At 42.5% G+C, this 22,121-nt stretch overlaps 1 protein-coding gene across 8 annotated transcripts in view; it reads left to right on the top strand.

Annotated features, from left to right (window-relative positions):
* The first annotated feature begins 545 nt into the window (after window positions 1–545).
* Window positions 546–22,121, top strand: part of LOC121706375 (alpha-2-macroglobulin-like protein 1) — a 40,803-nt gene continuing 19,227 nt past the window's right edge. Inside the window, exons 1-13 of one of the 8 annotated variants that reach the window (XM_042088030.1) lie at window positions 546–695; window positions 10,597–10,685; window positions 10,839–10,961; window positions 13,438–13,618; window positions 14,023–14,182; window positions 14,432–14,484; window positions 15,323–15,343; window positions 15,990–16,155; window positions 17,087–17,171; window positions 18,969–19,095; window positions 20,737–20,857; window positions 20,932–21,041; window positions 21,852–22,019. In XM_042088030.1, coding sequence (XP_041943964.1) covers window positions 10,879–10,961; window positions 13,438–13,618; window positions 14,023–14,182; window positions 14,432–14,484; window positions 15,323–15,343; window positions 15,990–16,155; window positions 17,087–17,171; window positions 18,969–19,095; window positions 20,737–20,857; window positions 20,932–21,041; window positions 21,852–22,019 — 1,275 coding nt within the window. In that variant the 5' untranslated portion in view covers window positions 546–695; window positions 10,597–10,685; window positions 10,839–10,878. Of the gene's footprint in view, window positions 929–10,596; window positions 10,686–10,833; window positions 10,962–13,437; window positions 13,619–14,022; window positions 14,183–14,431; window positions 14,485–15,322; window positions 15,344–15,989; window positions 16,156–17,086; window positions 17,172–18,968; window positions 19,096–20,736; window positions 20,858–20,931; window positions 21,042–21,851; window positions 22,020–22,121 lie in introns of all 8 variants that reach the window. The other 7 variants (XM_042088025.1, XM_042088024.1, XM_042088023.1 and 4 more) reach the window with 7 other exon arrangements.

Here is a 22,121-nt window from a genome sequence, read left to right as displayed (position 1 = left end):
TGGTCAAACAGATCTTTGCCACCATTTACTGGATTCACTCCCCCTACGCTACCCTATGCTCCGGAACAGCTGCTGTGTTCCACCACGGTACAGGTGCTGCTGTTAATTTGCATATATAAACATAAAATCTCAAAAACTTGTAATACATTTTGTCTTTGGTATGATGTCATTAATCAACTGGAGAAGTTTCATAGTGATATAAATTATTCCCCCCCCTATTAGAGTGTTGAGCACAACTTTGGCCTTTAATCTAAAAAAATAATAAAAAAAAAATATGTTCCACTCCATCCTCGGCGGAAGACTTTTAGTATATGATTCAGGAGGGTATTAGGACCAATAAAAACTATAAGGCATTTCTGTTGCAATTTTCTTTTTGGGCTAGATTGACTGGCCTAATAGGCCTATTCTAACTTTCGCACTGCACCATGGACTTCTCTTCGTCATTCACACACACAGAACACAAACACGCTGAATTAAATGCCCATGGCTGCACATGTCATTTTACATTAAGTCGTCCACTCTCAAGTGAAGGGAATAGGCCTACATTTCTTGCACATCAGACTGCCAGTAAGGCTCGCAGCGAAGGACGTTGCTGAGCACGCCCACATACCGTTTATCTAATGTGGCGCAGGCGCAACACAGCACCGAACACTTGGTAGACGCGGTCCCGTTCCCCAACGCCGCACTCTCTACAGGTGAGACACTCTACACGTTTAACTTCAGGCTCTACCGCGGTGCGACGCCAGCCTCATAGATATTGGAGCCTATCAGGTAAAGCAAGCCTCTACTTCAGACTCACTGACGAACACGTGGTAGACGCGGTCCCGTTCCCCAACGCCGCACTCTCTACAGGTGAGACACGCTACACGTTTAACTTCAGGCTCTACCGCGGTGCGACGCCAGCCTCATAGATATTGGAGCCTATCAGGTAAAGCAAGCCTCTACTTCAGACTCACTCGGGAAAAAGTTTGATAAAACAATTCACATTGTGGATTTCATAATTGTGATATGTAGATGGAATAGACGCATTAACATTCATTTATCTGGACCACAAACGAGCGCTTTCCTTTATAATTTACATTAAATCCGTCCAAATGTTTGGGAAAGTTGTTGCGTTGTGTTCAGCCGCGCAAGAGGGGCGATGTGGAGGCGTTTACCTGCATGCTGGTTAACTCGGTGTCCTCAGACTGCGCAGTAAAGTTTGCCCTTCGTAGGCCTCCGAAAACCTCGCGGACATGTTGAGATGGGGTGGGGGCCAGGAGATTCAAATGGAGAAGTTTATGTTTGCGAGCTTTAACAATTTAAAACCCAACGGTTTATCCATTGTGGCTACTTTCATCTCTGCAGACTCTTTAAAAAGTAAGCTACTACCAGTCAGCCATTCAAGTCCTTTGTGTATCTTTATGTTACAGTCCTGGTCCTTTTTGGGACAAAAGTATTGATCATAGGCCAAGTCATCCCACGCAGCTATTGATATCTGACGACACGCTGACAGGGATCCGATTGGCACGATTGCATTCATTCCTTAAATGTGAACAAACATTACACTACCAGCACACACACGTTTATTACATTAAGCACATTGGAGGCTCCACTTAGATAGATAGATAGATACTTTATTGATCCCCAAGGGAAAATTCAACTTTTATTTACCATGATCCCTAGCCTGGCGAGCCAGACCCACATTAAAATGTAGGGTCTGGGCACTCACCGTTCGCAGTGCTCAGTCCGAGGGGCGGAATAATCAGTTGTCTTTCAAATTCCCTCTGCAAGCAATAGGACGCAATAGGATATTTGTTTTCAAGTAGCAGGGAATTCAAGCCAAACCGTTGAAGCTCTGCCATCAATCATTATGTTAAGCCCACCAAACGACTCTATACACAATTTCAATGCCCTGATTAAGTTTCGATTTCTGGAGCTCACAAGCCAACGGAGAGTTGCTAGACTAGCCCTGGCAGCAAATGTAATTGTAGCCCTGCTGGGGAGCGTCTAGATTTCTAGGCTACATGATCCCCCTAACTCAGTGATTTTCAACCAGTGTGCCGTGAGAGATCAGGTGTACCGCGGGAAATTGTCCAATTTCACTTAATTGGTCCTAAACATTAACTATTTAGTTATTGCAAAGTAGGCTAGGATATTGTTGAGTAGGCTATCTGTGCCTGCAATGTAGCCTTGAGAACTGGCGGCGAAAATGGATATTAGAAAGCTACAGTGGGCAGTGCTTCGACTCACTCGCGGTCCATGCGGTATCACGCGACTTTAATTTGTATTTTTCCAGTGAGACGCTGCAACAACCCAAACAACCGGTAGATGGCTCAAGTGAGCAGGGTGTCTCGTAAAAAGAAATGGAGCCTGGAAAACCCTACACAGACTTCACTACAGACTTTAGCAGACTGGTTTAGAAATAATGTAATAGCCAGAAATATGCCTGCCCTGCCCTAATAAAGAAATATTTGGTTAACTGCGAGTGAATCCCGTTTGCAGCCGTAGACGCAGGACAAATGAAACATTCTGGTCTTCTCCGAGTGCAACGATGATAGACAGACATCATTTGGAGTATTAACCTCCGTTGCTCAGCCAAATGCCTTCCTGTTACGTCCTGTTATCACGGAGTTACAGGCGATAAACGATTTTTGATGGTCACAAGTTTACTTCATTAGGGACTGTTCGTTATTTATTTAAGGGGCTACCGGAGGAGTTTTGGGAGCATTAGTCCAAAAAGACGTGACCCTCCCTCGCCAGCAATACATTTTTCTATGACCCTCCAAAGTGATTATGAAAGAATCACTGTGAACTTTTTCCGGATTTATCGCCTACTGTATTTTAACGTTTTCACATATTTGGCCATAAGCCGTTTATCATAGGCTATCACGAAACCAAACTACAAAGGCGAACACTTTAACAGGGGGAATTAATTGGGCATGAATCATGCTGAACGCTATTTCGCTACCTTAGAATAATAAGGTTCTATCTGCGTTTTGAGTAGGTAGAATCGGGATGATTGAAACGGGGACGAATGAAACATTCCGGTTTTCTCCGAGTGCAACGACAGTCATCATTTGGACAAAACATGGAGCATATTAACCTCCGTTGCTCAGCCAAATGCCTTCCTGTTACGTCCTGGTATCACGGAGTTACAAGCGATAAACGATTTTTGATGGTCACAAGTTTACTTCATTAGTGGTTTATTTTTTTGGATTATTAAAGAGTGTTTTTCATTTAAAGGGTTGACTTCGTGCTTATTCAGTAGAGCATGTAGTGCTCTCCCCAATCCCAGACGTTCACATTGCATGTTTGTTTGTAATGGATGCAACCGCGAGATAGGCTATGCATTTGACAATGAGTTGTTAACAGAACCAAGACCTATAGCCCAGCAGCAATCTAGTGACTGATCGTTATTTATTGAAGGGGCCACCGGAGGAATTTTGAGTGCTTCAGTTGGAAGTTGCATGACCCTCTCTTGCCTGCTAGAAATTGTTCAATGACCCTCCGACAGAATTGTTAAAAAAGACATGACCCTCCCCTGCCAATTGTCTTCCGCCCGCGCCACAGCCACACACTTTGTGATAACGTTCTTAAATCAATCTTTCCCGTGAGCTTGCATACCAGTCCTTCCTTTTCAAATGTGTTGCGCCTGTTTGCACAATTTCACAAATAATCATATGTGATTAATAGTATGACAAATAATCCCTGTGCACGGGGACCGAAACAATGCATGCCAACTTTTTCCGTGTTTATCAGGTATTTTAACTTTCCCCGCTGTCTTGCCGTTTTAATGTTTTCCCGTAGAATATCCCATATTTTAATACTCTCATAACAGCCCTGCCATCGGGCCTGTCTCTGTGTTGCTCTGTTGCTACCCCTTGCCCTTCCAACGAAACAGATGTCTTCAAATAATCGTTTTCTTTGCTTGAAGGCGAACTTAGAGTGATGTTAACCTATTTAAGTTTAACGGCGCGATTGTCGCGAAAGCACGATTCATTGGCGCTTGCATGTTCGGCCTTATGTCTACGTGCGCACCTGAGGCTACTCGGCTGCAAGAGAAATAATTTCCCCTGTTTGTATGTTCACTGCAAGTTGGCCTACCATAACTTACCAACTCTGCACTGTAGACTGGCTATTTATATTTTTCTGTGAAATAAGCAAATGTATTTGTTCAACTTTATGAAGCAGAATTACGCATAGGGTACTTGGAACATAATACATTTGACAAAGGAAAGATGAATGTTGCTAGTGACAAAATATTAACTTTCAGTGTTTTACGATGTCTTTGTCATGGGGAAGTGTTTTTCCCCATGCATTTATTCTAGGTTACTGTCAGTGACTGCCGTGAGAGAAGCGGGTTCTGTGTTTCGTTCATGTCAGTGACTGACGCGAGAGAAGCGGGGTCTGTGTTGTGTTGCGTTGCGTTGCGTTAATTTATTTTCATTGGGCATACCGTGCCGTGCCGTCCACAGCTCTTCAGTTCTGACAAAGCCAAAATTACTCCTTTTGAAACAATGAGTGCAGGAAGCGCGTTTGTATGGTTATATTGCTTGACGGAGGGGGGGGGGGGGGGGTGGTGTCCCAAGCAGCTTTCAGCCATAAGGCTACTTTGAGAACATTTCAATTCACCCGACACTAATATTCAAAATGTTGAAAACTATTTCGGCATAGCCTATAAAGCAGTTTAATTAAATGGAATGTTAGTTGTAAACAAACGAGCTACTTGGTGAGGCTTGGCCTCACAGATGCGCTCGTGCCTTAGATGGCAGGAAAAATCTTCACGATAGGCCTATTAAATAACCACCCGATTCACGTTGGCTGGGGGGAAGGGGGGCCATCAGACAATTGTGCCCAGTTAATCCGGCCCATCCCCCAAAAAATCCCACCTTCCCACCTCTGACAGCTTAAAAGAAGTCAAGAGGACTCCTTACTCACAGACCTATTCACAAACCTGCTGTTTTGAAATCCTATGCAGCTACAGGAGCTTCCAATCGCGAGGAAGCAATTTTGCATTGTAGGCATAACTAACATGCAATAACGCCGCCAACAACAACCAAAACTAGGCTAATCATTGTCAACATGTACATTAAATGTAACATTATTGTGAATCAAATTAAAATGTTCTCTTTTGCAAACGTAGGCATAGTAACAGAATAATTTAATAATGTTACAAAGATACTACATCAATCCGTATGTTTCATTGGGCCACTAGGCTATTTGTTTTGCCTTGATTCATTTAGGCTAGGCCTTTTTATTCAGGGGCCGTATTCACAAAGAATTTTAAGGCTAAAAGTAGCTCCTAACTGGCGAATTTAGGAGCAACTCCTAAAAATAATGGGCGTGGCACTCCTAACTTCAGGACTCCTAATTTTTTCACAAAAAGTAATTCACGAAGCATTTTAGACCTAAAAGTAGCACCTAAGTCTGGGACAGCTTAAGTCGAGAGGACTCCTAACTCACTAAGACCTATTCATAAACAGCTTTTTTGTGGCATTTTACGTTGCGATGTTTTGAAATAGCCTATGCACAACAGGAGCTTCCAATCGCGAGGGAACAATTTTGCATTCATAAAAGGGATGCAATAACGCCACCAACAACAACCAAAACTACTCATTGTTAACATGTAAATGAAATGTAACGTTTCATTGTGAATCAAATTAAAATGTTCTCCTCTTTGCAAACTGTAGCCTAGGCATATGGTGACAGATTAATTTAATAATGTTGCAAAGGTAGGCTACTGCATCAATCCATAGGCCTATGTTTCATTAGGCTACTAAGCTATCTGTTTTGCCTTACTCTTTATTCATTTAGGCTAGGCCTTTTTATTCAGTTATTAATCATCTTCCGTCCTTCGCACTACTTGTGTAGCGCACGCATTCTCCGACCTGTCACCTGTCAGTCATCATCGGAAGAGAGGTGTTGGGAATTCCCGCGTTACAATCGTCAGCCAATCAAGGTGGTCACTTCAGTCAAGCTCGTGCATGAGTAATGACGTCATCCATAGCCACGAAGACTCACTCCTAGTTTAGGAGTTGTCTGAAAGGCTTTGTGAATAACTTTTAAGAGAAAACTCCAATCTAAAATCTGTAAGTGCGATTTAGGAGTAGCCTACTCCTAGTAGTAAGATAAAAGCCTTTGTGAATAGCCTACGGCCCCAGTTATTCATCATCTTCCGTCCTTGTGTAGCGCACGCATTCTGAGACCTGTCACTCATCATCGTAAGGGAGGTGTTTGGAATCATGCCCGCCAGCCCGCGTTACAATCATCAGCCAATCAGCCAATCAAGGTGGTCACGCTTGCCCATTTACCCAAATTAATGTTCGAATATTACTGATGATCATTGTTATTTAAGAACATGCAGTGTGCGTAGGGTACCAAAAACATCTTGCTCGTAAAAAAGCATCATAACGCACATTCTGGCGGGTCTGTTATTTACTGTAGGCTGCGCAAACCACATGCCTTTATTTTGGGCAAGCCTGCATTCATTCAACCTTTATTTATTCTCGGAGGGTCATTGAGGGAAGCCCTCATTTTCAATGAAGCCGAAATTACAGAAGCGAAGCAAAGCGCCCCACAAACAAGACAACATTCGAGGCCTTCTGTTGAAGAATTTTATATAAAGCCTGCGCTGACAGTAATCCTCCAGCCCCTGATAGGCCTACCACAGCTGTGGATAGTGTGGAATGTTCAAGTAATAACACAATCCAATGTGTGTCTCAATTGTCCCCCGCTGACCACCTCACACATTTCTCTAGATTTTGCAAAGAACTTACATGACACAATGTCATAAAATATGCCAGTTTTAGGACACAGAATAATGTTTGTAATGATGCCAGGTATTGTCGAAGGTGCATGGTGAAGTGAAATTCTTACTTTGGAAAACAAACATTTGCCGATATCATCGCCGATCATCAGAATATTGCAACAGATTCTGTGTTCTGGACTGTAGGTAACTTGTTAAGCCAGTGGTTCTCAAACTTTTATTTCATTCCCCACTTTGATCAAGGGGCATGACTGATGATAGTGGAGATAACGTGTTATCCCGAGGCTTTTGCAAGTCAGCATCTTCGACGGTAGTCTATTAAAAATATAAGTTTTCAATGTCCTAAACGGAGAGCCATACTTTATTGTTTTTAACGATCTCTATGCTACTCACAAAAATGTAGGCATGGGGACATGATGAAGTAGGTTATCCAACTGTCGTGTGTTAAATTATTGTGATTACGAGCCAGTGGTTTTCAAACATTATGCGTGACTCGGACATCTAACTAAATGCAACAGGCTCATATCGTCCTCGCATTCGCAAAAAGAGGACCAGTGTTTTGTCAAATTGCAAATAGCTATTCGTTTTAACTATTTTTTTATGATGGTAGCCTATACAAAAAGCACTTCATACTATCTTAATCTTGGAATATGGGGAGGGAAGTGGCGCGTCTGCAGTCAGCCAAATATGAATGTAATTCTGTGGCATAAAGCAGATGTAATTGTTTATTGTACAGAAAAATAAAAATGACATGTCAAGCAGTCAATTGACTACATTGCAGTCAAGAAGTAGGGCAAATTAATTTACGAAACCAAAACGTGGGTCATAGTTGTCTAAGCCTCTATTGCGTAGCCTGTTAAAAACGTCGCCAGATAGTATTAAATCGGCAACAACATTGTTTTCTGCAGAAGCCTACCCAAGGCTACAGATTAATTCTGAACAGTTATTTCTCTACTGGCTCAATTATCACACCACTGTTTTGATTTGCGTAGTTGCGTTAACCCCAACACTGACAATAATGTAGACGGCACATTTCGATTTTCGTGTAGTCAAGCCTTAAGCACCCAAGTAGCCTAAATCGAGGTAATGTTTAATTATGCATGATTTATTTTGTTATTGAATTGTAGGCTGGGATTACTCTCGGCAACAATTATGTAAGGGACGGCAGGCAGAGCGACGCACAGTGGCTGAAAGTGGTACTAAAGCTTCACGCAGCTTCACGCCGCGTAATGCGCGAATGAAGTGGTCATTTGAAAGCGATGCCCACTGTAGATACGCATTTGGCTCCAGAACATAATCATGATATGGCGGCGACAATCAAGGCCAAAGAAGTATGGAGCTAAATTTGTCTCAATCAGGCTTGGAATTTCACCATTCTGGGGGCAAGGCCACTTGGCCTTCAGTTGGGCATATTTGGTGGGGGGCACAAAGGCCCCATGTCAGGGCCCCAAGGCCAAAGTTAACTATACAGTAGTAGGCTATAAAAATGATCAAAGTTGTATTTAGCCTATTCACTGCAGTAGACCTGCATCACTGTATGAAACATTACAAAAACATGAAACATGACATATTACATAGAACTGTAAATCATCTGATCATCTAATATTTACAGATATATAGGCTATATATAACATTTATTTTATATTTGGCCTGTTATGAAATCATGTATTGAACAATTTAAGCACAGCTCAGCTTTAAGAAACTCAAATAGCCTAGATGCATGCTTAGCATTTTGTGATCATTAATGCTACTTTCACATACTCTTAGTCAGCTGTCCTCTGATTTACCAATATCTAGGCGATATTTGTAACATTTATTTTGTATTTGGCCCGTTATTAAATCATGTGGAACAGTGCAAAAGCCAAAATTTGGAGACATCCATGGATGTCGAACTTTACTGCAAATTCAAAACTGGATTACTCTGGAACGGCTAACTGTACAGGGGACTGCTTTACACCTTTGTGTTCGGTAAGGTCTCCTGTTTATTCTGATATATGGTTTGTCATGTGTTAAAAGAAGGGTTCGTAAAGTATTCCACCGAGATGAATGGGTAGGGAGATCATGGGACGCAAAACCTTCAGTAGAATGTATGATTAAATTGAATGATATTATTTACTTTTCTCGCGAACCGTTCAACACAGCAATTATCGGCTAACATTGTTTAAAAGGTGAGAAAAAGCTCTTTCATGTGATACTTGTGATGTCTGTGTGATGAATAGGCTACGTCGCGAGTAGTTCAACTGAAAAAGGGTGAATTTGGACGCACTTTCTTTCTTGCGCTGTCACTTTCTCCACTGCGTAAAAGACTAAATTAATTTGCGCTGTGAATGCCAAGATTATTTTGACAGGCCACAGGCTAAATAAAAATCGCTATTAGTAGGACGCAAAGCAGAATATTGAAAGAAGGGGGCACCAAGGCCACCGTGGCCTGTAAACCTCTGATTTTCAAAGGGGCCTCACGGCCAATGCAAGGGGCTACGACGGCCATGGCCGTCGTGGCCGCCGTGAAATTCTTTCCCTGGTCTCAATAATATTTGTATATGTGCAGAGGGGGATCCACAAATATTTCTTGATTTGCATGTGTGTTTTGATGTCTACAAATAAAAAAAATAATATTTGTAACTCGTATATTGATTTTTACAAATATAGATGTGCATTTGTAAATACAAGAAATTCACATTTATAAAACCGAAAATTTCATTTGTGAAATGTGATTCTGCATTTGTGGATCACCAGCACACGCATTCTTCGCTTTCCAAAGTTACGTGTTTTTGAGACTTTCTTCACATGAAAGTCACACAAATCCACACATAAATAGGCCTACTTTAATTCACCGGCACACAGAAATCGCAATCCAGTAGATGGCGACATCCACAAATATTTCTTGACTTGCATTTGTGTTTTGACATCCACAAATAAAAAAAAAAAAAAAAAAAAAAATCATTTATAACTTGTAAATTGGTTTTCACAATTGTAGATGTGTATTTGTAAACGAAATGGCATTGGTAAAACTGAAAATTGCCTTTGTGAAATCTAATTTTGCATTTGTGGATCACCAGCACACACAGTTTTCGTTTTCGCATTTGTGGATCAGCATTTGTGGATCACGTATTTTTGAGACAAACTTTGCGGCAGAGAAGCCACCCAGATCCACAAGTAGCCTGCTGACACTGTCTAATCCAGTAGATGGCAGTGTTGTTCTATGGGACTCGTAACCAAAGATTCTTTGCTCATAACACACAGAGCTAGCGAACCTAGTTCTTAAATCTAACAAGTTATGCCTTTTACAACAAGCTTTTTGATGGATAAGTGGTGTTTAATTTCCATAATCTTTGTTTAGTAAACGCATAAAACTGTCAGTTTGCAAGCGAAATCAAGAATTACGATCTTTGAGTTTGAGAAATATTTGTGGATCCCCCTCTGCGCATACATGTATGCAAATATTATTGAGACAAATTTAGCTCCATAAAGAAGCAACGGGTGTCTCTGATTGACGGCAAGTGTCTACACGACTCTGGGTTTTTTGAAACCGGTGAATTTATTTGATCGGTTAATGGCCTCCTTACACCAAACAACTTTGACAAGATTTGGGAAAGATTCTTAAGAGTGGAGTCTTTTGAATAAAGCTTGAATGGGAGGCATTAGTTAAAAGACTACAATCTCAAGAATCTTTCCCAAATCTTGTCAAAGTTGTTTGGTGTAAGGGGGCCATTAGGTGTTTGCCTCAAGCAATATGGCTGCCGATGACTGCTAGATAAGTAGGCCTACTTGAAAAGGAAAGATGCAGAATCTGAACTGATCTGTAAACAAATGAGATTACGCTGTGTGGAATTCTGTTACATTTTTAGTTGATGGTGTGCTGCTGTACACGGCCCTCGTATACCAGGAGCCTCCGCTCATCACCAAGATCAAAAAGGAACTGGAGCAGCTTTTAAAGGTGATGCTGCTCTCTGATGTTGCCCTGATGAACTCAGGAAAGGTCCTAGGTCATACTATCTACATGGTAATGTGGGGAAATGTTTGTTTGTGTGGAGACTGAAGTCCACCACACCGAGGACATCATGCCTCCCTCTCCCTCTTGTCAGCACAGCAGCAGGAGCATCAGGCTGAGTTAAGAGAATCAGCGCAGAATGGCCCTCACCAGGATCCTGATTGCTGGAGGGCTGCTACTCTGCCTCTACACACTCTGCTCCTCCACAGCAACGGCAGAGCCGTAAGTGTGTGTATATATATATATATATATATCACACACACACACACACACACACACACACACACACACACACACACAGCAACACCAGAGCCGTGAGTATACACCCCCCCCCCCCCCCACACACACACACACAGCAACACCAGAGCCGTGAGTATACACCCCCCCCCCCCACACACACACACACACACACAGCCACGCCAGAGCCGTCAGTATACATACACACACACACACACACAGCAACGCCAGAGCCGTGAGTATACATACCCCTTGTCCACACAGATCACCTCTTGTACCTCCTGCTGAGGCTAGCAAGGGGCATCCATCAGGTGGAGAGGGTAGTGGGGGCATCTATCAGATGGAGGGGGTAGTGGGGGCATCTATCAGATGGAGGGTAGTGGGAACCAAATGAGAGATAAAGGATGCTTTGTGGTTCCCTTTTGGAGGTGGGATGTGTAGTCTTTGGCACGCGGACAGGGTTCCGTGTAGTGCTGGGCGGTATCACCAAAAATGTATATGACGGTTTCATGGTATATGACGGAATTTTTTTTTTTCATGCCTAATCAGGTGTTCAGCATTTTCTACTGAACAGAACAGAATTCATGTGGATGTCTTGTTAGCCAACCATGACAGTCAGGATCTTTACTAGCCAGCTAGTATTGTTCAGTTCATGTCTAGAACATTTTTATTTTTAAGGTGAGATGAATGATCCGATCGCCTACTAGCCAAATAGTTACAGCTGTGGAACAATCTCTGTGGAAACTATAGAAATTTTGTGCCGGGAAATCCCTTAACGTTTTTCCTTAACTAAGGAAACCATTTATGGTATTCCGTGCAACACCCTTAAATAAATCCCTTACTTAAGGAGAAATTAAGCCTTAAGGAGAAATTGAGCCTTAAGGGTCACAAACAGGGGTCCTGTCTGAAACAGTGTCGTGCGGTGCAGCGTTCCGAACGTTGTGTAATCAAATGCACCGGTATGGCGGTATATTAAACATTCATATCATAACGAAAATATACACCGGTATTCTGTGAACCGGTATACCGCCCAGCACACCTGCAGTATACATGGAACTAGTGCTATCTCCTCATTTGCAAGCATGAGTGGCATTAAAACATCCCCTTAGTCCTGGGCTTGCCAACCTTTTTTGGCAGGTGAGCCTATTTTACATTACATTACATTACATTTGGCTGACGCTTTTTAACCAAAGCGACTAACAACATGGTAAACAGTAAGTTTTAGAACAATTCTCACAATTTTAGGACAGTTTAAAAAAAAACATTAGAGTACAGTAAGAATAAGTGCGTCGGTGAGTGCTGTTTTTAACATTTACTTGTCAGTTTAAAACGGCTGGTGAGTGCTAGGATCAGTAAGACTTGTTGTAAGTGTTGCTATGAGAGTAGATGTTCTCTAAAGAGCTGGGTCTTCAGGAGTTTTTTGAAAGTGGAAAAGGATGTCCCTGCCCTTGTAGGAACTGGCAGTGTGTTCCACCAACGAGGAACAACAGATGAGAAAAGTTTGGATTGGTTTGAGCGCACCGGTGGTAGAGCTAGACGTCGTTCGTCAGAGGAGCGCAGCGGTCTGGAGGTAGTGTAAGTCTGTATGAGGGCATTCAAGTAGGTGGGAGCAGAACCGGAGACTACTTTGTAGGCAAGCGTTAGAGACTTGAATTTGATGCGGGCCGCCATAGGTAGCCAGTGTAGCTGGATGAGCAGCGGGGTAACATGTGCCCTTTTGGGTTGGTTGTAGACCAGGCGCGCCGCCGCGTTCTGGATCATCTGAAGTGGTTTCACTGCGCAGGCTGGGAGACCTGTCAGGAGGGCATTGCAGTAGTCGAGTCGTGAGATGACTATTGCCTGAACCAGAAGTTGGGTAGCATCTTGAGTCAAGTAAGTCCTGATTTTCCGTATGTTGTAGAGTGCAAAACGGCATGACCGGGCGACTGAGGCAACATGATCCGAGAAGTTTAGTTGGTTGTCAAGAACAACTCCTAGATTTCTTGCAGTCCTGTTCGGTGAAACAGACAGGGAGTCAAATTTGATGTTGATGTCGTGGTGTATGGTAGGTTTAGCTGGGATGACCAGCAGTTCAGTCTTTGATTTTTTGATTTTGATGTCACAAAATGTTGGCGACCCATATCACAATATGAGCGCGCATCTCATCTCTGGTGTAACATCCAGTCGAGAGCGGTACTTTGATTTTTAAGCACATCAATCAAATATGTCATCCGCGCTGTCTTAAGTTTATTTTTACGTTGCTAGTACATACTAGTTTCAAGAGGTTTTTATAAATATATATTCTTATGTAACATGCTAGTACATTTTAAGATGCCTTATACTCAGCCGACCCCCATTTGAATTTCAGGCGACATGGGGTCCTGACCCCAAGGTTGGGAAACGATGCCTTAGTCATTTAATGGTCATTTAATCTGTACGAATGCTCAGAGGGGGTGTGGGGAAACACATTGCATCTCTGTAGGTCGTTCCTGGTGACCTTCCCTGCCCAGATGAGGTCAGCATCCGAAGCCAAACTGTGTGCCAGCCTCCAGAGTCCTAACGAGACTCTGCACATGTCCATATATCTGACCACCGGAGACGAGAAGAAGATGCTGCACCAGGAGACGTCAGACACAGACTTCCACCGCTGCGTCCACTTCCAGGTCAGTAGCCGGGCCAGGTACATCCACACCTGCAGGGCAGGGGCCAGGTACATACACACCTGCAGGTCCAACTACAAGCACAGGTAGACTGGGCCACAGCGTGCACTCCTCAAGCTCCAGATACGTAGCTGTGTGTGTGTGTAAAATGAGCAGGTGATTGTGCTGCCCCCTTCTGCTTAGATGTAGAGTGGCCACTCTACCTGCTGTAGGTTAGCCTGTAGTCACTACCTGCTGTAGGTTAGCCTGTGATTGTGGTCACTACCTGCTGTAGGTTAGCCTGTGGTCACTCTACCTGCTCTAGGTTAGCCTGTGATTGTGGTCACTACCTGCTGTAGGTTAGCCTGTGGTCACTCTACCTGCTCTAGGTTAGCCAGTGATCTTGTGTTTACTCTGTTGTTGAACAGGCCCCATCGGTAAATAAAGACTCTGTGCAGAGTATCAAAGTAGAGGTCCAAGGTCGTACATCTCACTGGACTTCAGAGAGTCGGGTGAAGTTCAGGCCAAAACCTGATCCTGTGACCTTCATCCAGACAGATAAACCCATATACAGTCCAGGCCAAACAGGTACGTCCTCCTATAGACGCTTGCATGTACAGCTCAGGCCAAACGGGTACGTCCAGTCATAATAGACGCTTGCATGTACAGCCCAGGCCAAACGGGTACGTCCAGTCATAATAGACGCTTGCATGTACAGCCCAGGCTAAACAGGTACGTCCTCCTATAGACGCTTGCATGTGGTCGCAGAGTCAGTTGTTGTAAACACCCAGATGGTCCAGTTCAAGGTCTGATTCTAACTCTGATTCTCACTTGCAGTGCATTTCAGAGTGGTTACCATGGATACGGAATTCATTCCCCTTCAGCAGAAGGTGAGTCCTGCTGAGTTTTCTGACTGTTTGTGTAGTGAGATAGACGTCCCCTCAGGAGCTGTACTGTAGTGAGGTAGACGTCCCCTCAGGGACTTGTGTAGCGAGGTAGGCGTCCTCTCACTTGAGCACCCATCCAAAACAAAAAACACGAGCTCCATGACGCGCAGCCTTTATTTACTTTACTTCCTATAGCAGGATTTAGTATACATCTATTAAGTAGCGTATTCTAGTCGCCTCCGCTAATACGATTAATGATCTGCCATTCACAGTGGGGCATGTTCTTCCCTGCACACATGTAAAATATGTTAAGCCTACATTTATTCTGCCTCTCATTGGTGCTTAATGGTGTCTGTTAGTCACTTAGGGCGGCGCAAACCAGAACTCTGGGTATTTCTCATATGCATGTTTCTGATATTCTAATTGACACATACTGCCCATGTTCTGCTCTTGACTTTAAAATAAGAAATGGCAGATTTTGAAGCTGCTCTGCCTGAAGCTCATAACTGCCTAACTGGCATGTGAACAGAAACAGAGTCAACAGAAATGTACGTGTGTGGGCTGAATCTCTTAGCTGAGTGCTTTTTGCTCATATTGGGGAGTTTGGCCCTCTCTCTCTGAGGCGTAATTCAACATAAAAACTGAATGTCTGTGGCTCCCTCTACTGGTAGGTCATGGTAACTGTAACTGCCGACAGCTCGGAGCAGTTCCACGCACTGCTATGTAATCACCATCCATTCCAAATATTCTCCTCTGTAGTGCTTTATAGTGTTGGTTTTTAAACACGATCATCATTTAAATAAAGATAAAAGCACTAATAATTTCTCTTCTGTCTCCACAGTACAGCCTGGTGACACTTCAGGTGTGTACATAACGGTGTTTTATATATGTATAATCCTGTGAGGGAAATTTGGTCTCTGCATTTAACCCAATCGGTGAATTAGTGAAACACAAACGGCACACAGTGAACACACAGTGAAGTGAAGCACACACTAATCCCGACGCAGTGAGCTGCCTGCTACAATGGCGGCGCTCGGGGAGCAGTGAAGGGTTAGGTGCCTTGCTCAAGGGCGCTTCAGCCGCGGCCCACTGGTCGGGGCTCGAACCGGCAACCCTCCGGTTACAAGTCCAGAGTGCTGACCAGTGGGGCCATGGCTGCCCCTCAATGTGATGATAATGATAATTATATTATGTTTATCTAATTTACTAATGATAATTATATTTATCTATCTTACGTGCCTTTATGTTTACTCCCCCACACCATACTGTGTTTCTCCCTCGGAATTATTCTGTAGATTAATACATTAGTCATCTCATATTCCACTTGAAAATATCCTTTATTAAATTCCTTTGAACTTGACCATACATATTGTGTGAGTCTAAGGAAAAAGTGCTTGTAGACTGAAATTGAACTGGTGCAACAGCAGCACAAGTTTTAGAGTTCTGTTTTCTCAAAATGTGCGGTTTCATCAGAGTATTAAACTCTGTCGCTTGTTGGCCGTTCTCAGGATCACCGTGGCAACACCATTGGCCAGTGGCTGAACGTGTCGTCGGAGCGTAAGATGCTGCAGCTGTCTCACGCCCTCAACCCAGAGGCTACCCAGGGCTACTACATGCTGTCTGTGACCGGAGAGCAGGGTACAGGGTCTCATCAGTTTCAAGTGAAACAATATGGTATGTTGTTGTTGTCTAGCGTGACACGTGTGTGTGTGTGTGTGTTAGTGGCTTCTTGTCCCAAAGTGGGCGTGTCCCTTCGTGCTAGTCCTCCTCCAGAGTCCCACTTTCATTCCAAACTGATGAACATTCCACACTCATATTCCACATTCCACACTCATATTCATGAACATTGCACACTCATATTCCACATTCCACACTCATATTCATGTGCAGATGAACATTCCACACTCATATTAATGAACATTCCACACTCATATTAATGAACATTCCACACTCATATTAATGAACATTCCACACTCATATTAATGAACATTCCACACTCATATTCATGAACATTGCACACTCATATTCCACATTCCACACTCATATTCATGTGCAGATGAACATTCCACACTCATATTCATGAACATTCCACACTCATATTCATGTGCAGATGAACATTCCACACTCATATTCATGAACATTCCACACTCATATTCATGAACATTCCACACTCATATTCCACATTCCACACTCATATTCATGTGCAGATGAACATTCCACACTCATATTAATGTGCAGATGAACATTCCACAAAAGGTTGTATATTTAGCACAAGAATATATCTGTTATAAAGTCATCCATGTATTTAGAAGACGGGTTGGAAAATTGTCTTGGCGGACAGCCACCAAATCCAGTAAGTGACGAGTCCCTGACATTTTCCCTCACTACACATTTGGCCTACAACCTTTTTAGTCTGTTCTTGTAAGATTAGCAATCCTTCAAGATGACGCGCTATACAGCTTTGTTTGTGTTTATATATAATATGTATAGCTATATAGGTTTGTCAGTATGTTTTTTAGGATGTTTTAAGAATAGTGGAAAGCCAACTGGCACGTTTAGGATAATAAAGTTTTTTTGTTACCATGGCGTCTCTTCCTCCTTTCAGTTTTACCCAAGTTTGACGTGACTCTCAACAGCCCAGAGTCAGTGAGTGTGGGAGCAGCAGAGATCCGACTGCAAGCATGTGCCAAGTAAGTGACATGGGGACGGGTCATTCTCAGGAAGTTCATGTGCTTTGCTGTCAATGTGTGAAAAACATGGATGCCACAACAAAGGTTAAAACATATGCTCACCAATCTGAAATACAACTGTGTTTGCTTAAAAATATGGTGTAAGATGCTGGTGAAAGAAGGATATGCAGATTTCAAGTGACAAAAATGGCAAATTCCCAAGTTCACATTAAAACTGCTGGACATGAAAGTCCACATAGACTACAGATGAACTACAACGTGACTACAAAAGTGACGACGAGCCCCCAACTGGGCAACTCCGGTGAAGTACAACAATAACATCTTCAAATAAAGTGATCCGGTGAAGTACAGCGGCCATTAAATGGATAAATCTTCAAACAGAGTGACTTGGGCTGCATCTAGATACATAGATAGATACTTTATTGATCCCCAGGGGAAATTCAAGAATCTCATTCATCTCAAAGCTCTCCTCGCTCCTCCTGCTAGTGCCCCGGAAATCGTTCAAAGCTTATGGTCATCGAGGACGTCTCATTTATCTAATTGTTCCAAGCTCGATGTCATCGAGGATGTCTCATTTATCTAAATGCAACCAGAGGAGGAGAGAATGAGGAGAGGAGGAGAGAGGCGACAGCGCCGATACGCGAGGAAATACGAGAGCATCCTATGGGGAAGTGTTCGGACGAAATTGTGCGATCATGGTCAAAGTCAAGTCGACTTTATTTATATAGCGCATTTCATACAGCGGTCATTCAATGTGCTTTACATAAACAAAAACAGGAATAGCTGATAAAAGCATAGAAGGGCAAGATCATAATAAAAAGAAAACGCACAAGGTAAAATCATTTAAAAATAAAGAACAATTAATAAGAAAAAAAGTAAAGTAATAAACGACAAGGTAGAATAAATATGTAGAAACAGTTTGGTCTGAAGTAAAACTGGCTACAGTTGGGGCCTTTTTTGATATCAAAAACCCAACAGTAGGTTTTACTAACAGGTTTTTCACCTGGGACCATGGAGGCATGTCTGATGGGTATTTAGGTCCTGCTCCATTTACTGATTTAGAAACAAGTAGTAGTGCTTTAAAGTCAAGTCCCTGCACTGGCTTCCAGTAAGTCACAGAATTAAGAATTGGAGTAATGTGGCCAGTTCTTTTTAGTTTTTGTTAGAATCCTAGCTGCATTTTTGTATCACCTGAAGCTGTTTGATAGTCTTTTTAGGAAGGCCTGTGAACAGTCCATTGCAGTAATCAACCCTGCTGGAGATAAATGCATGAATGAGTTTTTCTAAATCATGTTTTGACATCAGCCCTCTAAGTTTGGCAATATTTTTGAGGTGGTAAAAAGCTGATTTAGCTATCGCTTTCATGTGGCTGTTGAAATTTAGATCACTGTCAATTAATACACCCAAGATTTGTAACCGTACCCTTTGCTTTCAACCCTTTTGTGTCAAGGAGAGTGGCAACCCTAAGTCTTTCCTCCTTTTTACCAAATATAATTACTTCAATTTTTTCTTTGTTCAGCTGAAGAAAAATTTGAGACATCCAGGTGTCGATTTGTTCTATACACCGAGACATAGCTTCGTCACCAAACGACTATGGTCCTCTTGAATCTAAGCAAATGTGTGTCATCTGCCATCACCCATCTTGCAGTACAGCTGCAGTTGATGGAGGTTGTTTTCACCTGTTAAGCGTTGTGATTGTGTGGTCTTTTAGCCTTTAAGCGTTGTGCTGTGTGACCTTGTATCCCGTGTTGACCTTGTAGGCCGTGATCTTGTAACCCGTGTTGTCCCTGTTCTCAGGTACACGTTTGGGGCGCCTGTGCCAGGGAAGGCTACTCTGTCTTTGTGTCGAGAGACGGATATCCGAGGATTTGGAGGCGATGACGTTGATCCCACACAATCAGTATGTTGGGAAGAACTGGTGGAGGTAAAGATCTACTTCCACATCATAGTTATTCACTCTTCTGTAAATGTTGCCTCAATATGACTGATTTTGATATTAACGAAATGAACATTAAAATATAAATTAACATTTGTTATGTTTGCCACACATTTATTTCATTTCTGGCATTTAAAATGAAGTTATAACAGTAGGGATTAAAGGGCCAAGTAGACAGTGGTGGAGGAAGTTTACATTCTGACCTACAATTCTAGAGACTGTAATTCTGGTTATCTACTAGGGTGATCTGCTGAGTAATATCATTCAGCAAAACAGGAGAGCCTGAAGTTTAACGGGGTAGACAAGGGAAACGTCGGGTGGATCGTAATGCCAATTATGCTGATTGAACAGAAAAGTTGCTGAGAAAGGTGTCTTTATGATTAAGTTCAGTTTCACTTGCGCAGACGCATAGACATTGAATGAGCGCTCACGTTACTACCCCCCAATTGTAGGCTATGCATCTTTATTTAATCACACACAATTAAGGAATATTTCCTAATCTGGAAAATGTTACGTTTTTTCCGGCCACCGGTTCATTAATAGTCTACCATTCATTTGTGCCGCAAATGATCAGACGTGTGACAGAAGCATGGGCATAGCCTGTAACTTCGCTGATCCGCGGATAGCCCTAACGCTGCAGATAACAGACAGAGAAAGGCACAGAACACAGTTGCATGTACAGTGTAGCCATGGGTCTGGTGAATATAGCCTACCGAATGCAGATGGCTACAAGCTCACGCTTTGCCTGGTCTAGACTAGAAGCTTATGTTTCTAAGAATGCACGTAGCGCTCCAGAATCTTTGGTAGCAACCCCCCGGTAAAACAAACGTGTTTGTCAGAGAGAAAAAAAAAAACTGATCATAAAATGTATCGTAAAAAGGAACGATGGTGTTGTAGAAATGTAGCTGAGTAAAAGTACAGATAATTGCTGTAAAATGTAACGAAGTAAAAGTCAAAAGTATGCACTATAAATTTTACTTAAGTAAAGTACAAATACGTGGAAAATTTACTTAAGTACAGTAACGAAGTATTTGTACTTCGTTACATTCCACCACTGCAAGTAGACCATACTTGTCAACCCTCCTGTTTTTTCCGGGTTTCGGACCTATTTTAACTTTTTTCCCACTGCCTTCCCATCTTAATATTTTTTTCCCCGTAAAATATCCCATATTTTAATACTCTCATAACATTAGCCCTACCACCGCACCTGTCTGTCTATGTAGCCTACTGTTGTCCTGTTGCTACCCCCCTTGCCCTTCCAGCGAAGCAGATGTTTTCAAAGCATTGTTTTGCTTGCTTGAAGGCGACTTGGTGATATTAGTCTATTTAAGATAACAGCGTGGTTGTTGTGAGCATGATTTTGATGCCAATCTGTAGGCCATGTAACGGTAGACCTAGCTCTACACCTTGTTTAGTTAGTGCAGCAGTTTTGTTGTCTGATCTTCCTGTTGCTATCAGCAAGAATTCTATGTTGTTGATCTCGTATTTTGGGTGAGACGTGGGGATCTCCCTTATTTTCAACGCTCAATGTTGACAGCTATGAAGTAGACTGACAAACACTTCCTGAGGCTGTGATGATGCAGGTTTGTGGAGTGTTTAATTGTAACTGTGCTTGTTTTATGCCCACAGATGGACAAGTCTGGCTGTGGCTGTTATGTATTCTATATGGCAACATTTACACAGCAAGACTTGAACCAAAAACTGAGGGATATTCTAATATTCAAGGCCACAGTAGTTGAAGAAGGAACAGGTAAGCTAAAGGGACCCTTTTGAAAACTGTTTGTCCACCAAAGGTGCCTTGTCTATATTTCATTTTGTCTTCAGGTATCAGTCGTTCAGAGGTCAAAAACATAGATTTGGACTTCTCTCTTGGGAAACTCTCCTTTGTTGATACACCAAACGTAATTGAGGACGGGGCAGTTATGGAGGGCAAGGTAGGTGAAAAGGTCGTCTCTGCAAACACATCTGCCATGCATGCACTAGAAGTGCATGCACTAGTAGAACCTGCACTAGTAGAACAACAAAAACTAAAAGAACTGACCACATTACTCCAATTCTTAAGTCCTTGCACTGGCTTCCAGTGAGTCACAGAATTGACTTTAAAGCTCTATTGCTTGTTTATAAATCAGTAAATGGAGCAGGACCTAAATACCCGTCAGACATGCTTCAGCAGTACACACCTTCGCGTCCTCTCAGGTCCCAGGTGAAAAACCTGCTAGTAAAACCTACTGTTAGAACTAAACATGGTGAAGCAGCTTTTAGCTGCTATGCGGCTCAGCTGTGGAATCAACTTTCGGATGACATCAAAAAGGCCCCAACTGTAGCCAGTTTTAAATCTAGACTTAAGACCAAACTGTTCTCAGATGCTTTCTGCTAACTGTGCCAAGTTACAAATTCTGAATCTGCCTTGATAATTATTCTACTTTATCTTTTATTACTTTTTTTTTACTACTTTTGCCTTTGTTTTTTGCTTACTAATTATCCTTTATTTTTAAATTATTTTACCTTGTGTTTTATGTTTTCTTTTTATTATGATCTTTACCTTTTAACTATTCTTTGACTATATTGCCCTTCTATGCTTTTATTTGTTATTATTGTTTGGTTTTGTTTATGTAAAGCACATTGAATGACCTCTGTGTATGAAATGCGCTATATAAATAAACTTGACTTGACTTGACTAACCTTGCATGCAAAATAATTGCCCTTCTGGGACAAATAAAGTGTTACTACTACTTTCTCTGCAGATCAAAGCGACCCATTACAATGACACTGGCATCGCTGGGAGGATGGTCCATCTGTTCAAAGGTCCGAGATGGAATGCAGAACTTCTGCTGAACCTGACCACAGACTCCGTTGGAGTGGCCCAGTTCTCTCTCAACACAGCTCCTTTCCCAGGGGACTTTGAGCTCTTTGTAAGCTGGTCACTAGAGTCTTCTGGAAAAATCAGTGAATGCACTGCAGAAAAGCTACGTCTAGTGTCTATGTGAACGTGTTGTGTATAGATTGTGCACAAG

Source organism: Alosa sapidissima, chromosome 4, assembly GCF_018492685.1.
Source record: "Alosa sapidissima isolate fAloSap1 chromosome 4, fAloSap1.pri, whole genome shotgun sequence".
Classification (NCBI taxonomy): domain Eukaryota; kingdom Metazoa; phylum Chordata; class Actinopteri; order Clupeiformes; family Clupeidae; genus Alosa; species Alosa sapidissima.
Note: the sequence above shows the minus strand (reverse complement) of the source record. Positions and strands in the feature narration are given on the sequence as shown.